Source organism: Penaeus japonicus, unplaced genomic scaffold (genome assembly GCF_977035675.1).
Source record: "Penaeus japonicus unplaced genomic scaffold, GWHDUDI00000001_assembly GWHDUDI00000013, whole genome shotgun sequence".
Lineage (NCBI taxonomy): Eukaryota > Metazoa > Arthropoda > Malacostraca > Decapoda > Penaeidae > Penaeus > Penaeus japonicus.
This window is the reverse complement of record NW_028234415.1, coordinates 31,562,063-31,564,562: the sequence shown is the minus strand read 5'-3', so window position 1 is coordinate 31,564,562 and position 2,500 is coordinate 31,562,063. Positions and strand designations below refer to the sequence as shown.

The window sequence follows — 2,500 nt, the reverse complement described above, 5'->3', positions numbered from 1 at the left end:
ATCTAAGCCCTTCCCCTTCCGCTCTTCCAACAGAACTACCAATGGGTGACGGGCTCCCTGGGCTACGCCTACCGGGGCTACCGACAGCTCCTGCTCGCCCTCCACCCGATTGAGAAGCAGCACGCCGGCAACTACTCCTGCGAGGCGTCCAACGAGGCGGGAGTCCACTCCACTTCCATCAAGATCATCGTCGGTAAGCTAGTTCGAAGGTGCTCCTGTGGGAGGGGAGGGGGGGGGGTCTCCCTCCCCCATGCTCCCCCTCCCCACTCCCTCCCTCCCCACACCCTCACTCCCTCCCTCCCTCCCTCTCTCTCGTCTTTCTCGCTTCTTGGACCTTTCTCCACATTCTACTCCAGGTTCATCAAGGTCCTATGGGTGTATTCCCGTGGCTAATTTCCGGTGGGTATGTTCCTGTGGGTATGTTCCTTTGGGTTTGTGCCTGTGGGTATATTCCTGTGAGTGTGTGCCGAAGGGTATGTGCCTATAAGCATGTTCCCGCGACTATGTTGCTGTGGGTATGTCCAGTGGAGCTTTCGAGGGCTTGTTTGGGGTTCGAATGTAAGGCATTATTAAGCCTCTTGGTCGTCCTTCCTAAACCCACTACAGCTACGTCTTTGAGGCAATATGAGGTAAGACTCAACCCTCCAGTCCCCTTTGTATCCCGTCCTCCGCTCCTCCCCCTCCTTCCCCTAATCCTAATCTCTTTGCGGTAATCCACTCGGGCATGGGCACTGTGGGTATGGCCAAGTGACTCCGACAAGATCCGTCTTGGGAAAGGCCTTCGTAAGTTGTTGTTGTTTTTTCCAACTGACTCCCATTTCTTCTCTTTCTCTTCTCGCCTCTCTTCTCACCCTCTCTTCTCACCCTCTCCCCTTCCTCTCTCCCTCACCCTCTCCCTTCCCCTTCCCTCCTCCCTCAACCTTTCCCTTTCCCTTTTCCCTCCTCCCTCCCCCTCCCCCCCTCCTTTTCCCCTCTCCCCCTCCCTTTCCCTCCTCCTTCTCCCTTATAATTTATTTCCCCTCAATCCACTCATAATTCAGTTAGGTCATAATGGGTAAGTTTAGTTGATCTTTGCAAAGTGTTTGAATTCGGAGGAATGATTATATAGGAAAAAATAAAGAAGGAGGAGAAGAAGGAGAGAGGAGAAGGAGGAGGAAGAGAAGGAGAAAGAGAAGGAGATCACGAACACAAAGAAGAAGAAGAGAAGAAGGGGGAGTGAGGAGAAGAAGAAAAAGAAGGAGAAGAAGAAGAAGAAGAAGAAGAAGAAGAAGAAGAAGAAGAAGAAGAAGAAGAAGAAGAAGAAGAAGAAGAAGAAGAAGAAGAAGAAGAAGAAAAGGAGGAGAGGCAGAATCAGAAGCAGAAGAAGGAACACACAAGCGACGAAGGCCCATGACAGAAGCCAGTGTCAGAAGCCAATTAAAGATGGAGGCGCTGCGGGCAGGCTGTTTTGTGTTCCTCGGCGGCTGAAGACCTTAAAACTTCTTAGCAAAATAACGTTGAGAGGATATTGCCTTTCATTCTTCTAAGATCATGATTTTCTTTATATAGACTGAGAGATAGATATTGTAGATTTTATTTGTTGTTATAGTTATATTAGATATATATAGATATCGTGATAGTATTTTTTCCCCGTCGATTTTTTGTTCCCTTAATTTTATTATTTATCTCAATTACAAGTTGAATATTTTCTTTCTTTTTTTTATCTTTCGATGATTGCATTATGCTAATATCTTGCAGCACTTAACGTGTCCAATATTGCTTTCCAGAGAGTGCAGACACTATCCGGCTGCCTGCAAGTGAACTGCCACACACAGATGAGACGCTGAGTGAGTAAAGGACGGTTTTTGCAGTCATTGAGTTCTGAGTGAAATGAAGGGGGCACTGGAGGGGGATTTGTTCTCTGATGTTCACTGATGGGGGTGGGTCTTGCGTATGTACGTATGTGGGTAGATATGTTTATTTACATTGACGTGAGAAATATATGTATATGTGTGTGTGTGTGTGTGTGTGTGTGTGCACACACACACAAAGCAACGCCAACAGAAAGTAACAGGCCAAATATTTTCCTTCGATGAACCCCCTCCTCATCCACCTCCTCTTCCTCCTGCAGGTGACATCGCCACTTCCTTCAGCGACGTCCTGGCTGAGGGCGAGTGCAGGTGTGACACTATCTTCCTCCTGCACTCCTCGACGGAAGCGCCCACGGATACCTTGGCTGCGCAGGCGAACCTTGTCCACACTATAGGAAGCACGATGTTAGTAAAAGGGGGAACGGGGGAGGGGAGGGCTCTGGTATCTTTCGTTTTTGTTTTTACGGGGGGGGGGGGGATTTTTTGTGTTTCTGGGGGTAATCTGTGTGGTTCATACGTATGTGTGTTGTGTGTTTGGTACCTTCTGAGAGGGAGAGGGAAAGGGAGAAGGAGAGAGAGGGAGAAAGAGAAGGAGCGAAAGGGAGAGGGAGAAGGAGCGAGAGGGAGAAGGAGAGGGAGAGGGATAAGGA

The 2,500-nt window shown here is 48.8% G+C and overlaps 1 protein-coding gene across 1 annotated transcript in view; it reads left to right on the top strand.

Moving 5' to 3' along the window:
- The window catches only part of LOC122251866 (uncharacterized), an 18,335-nt gene that overhangs the window by 7,022 nt on the left and 8,813 nt on the right, over positions 1-2,500 (top strand). The window contains exons 3-5 of the mRNA XM_086543425.1: positions 34-193; positions 1,767-1,826; positions 2,111-2,255. Coding sequence (XP_086399551.1) covers positions 34-193; positions 1,767-1,826; positions 2,111-2,255 — 365 coding nt within the window. The remainder of the gene's footprint in view (positions 1-33; positions 194-1,766; positions 1,827-2,110; positions 2,256-2,500) is intronic.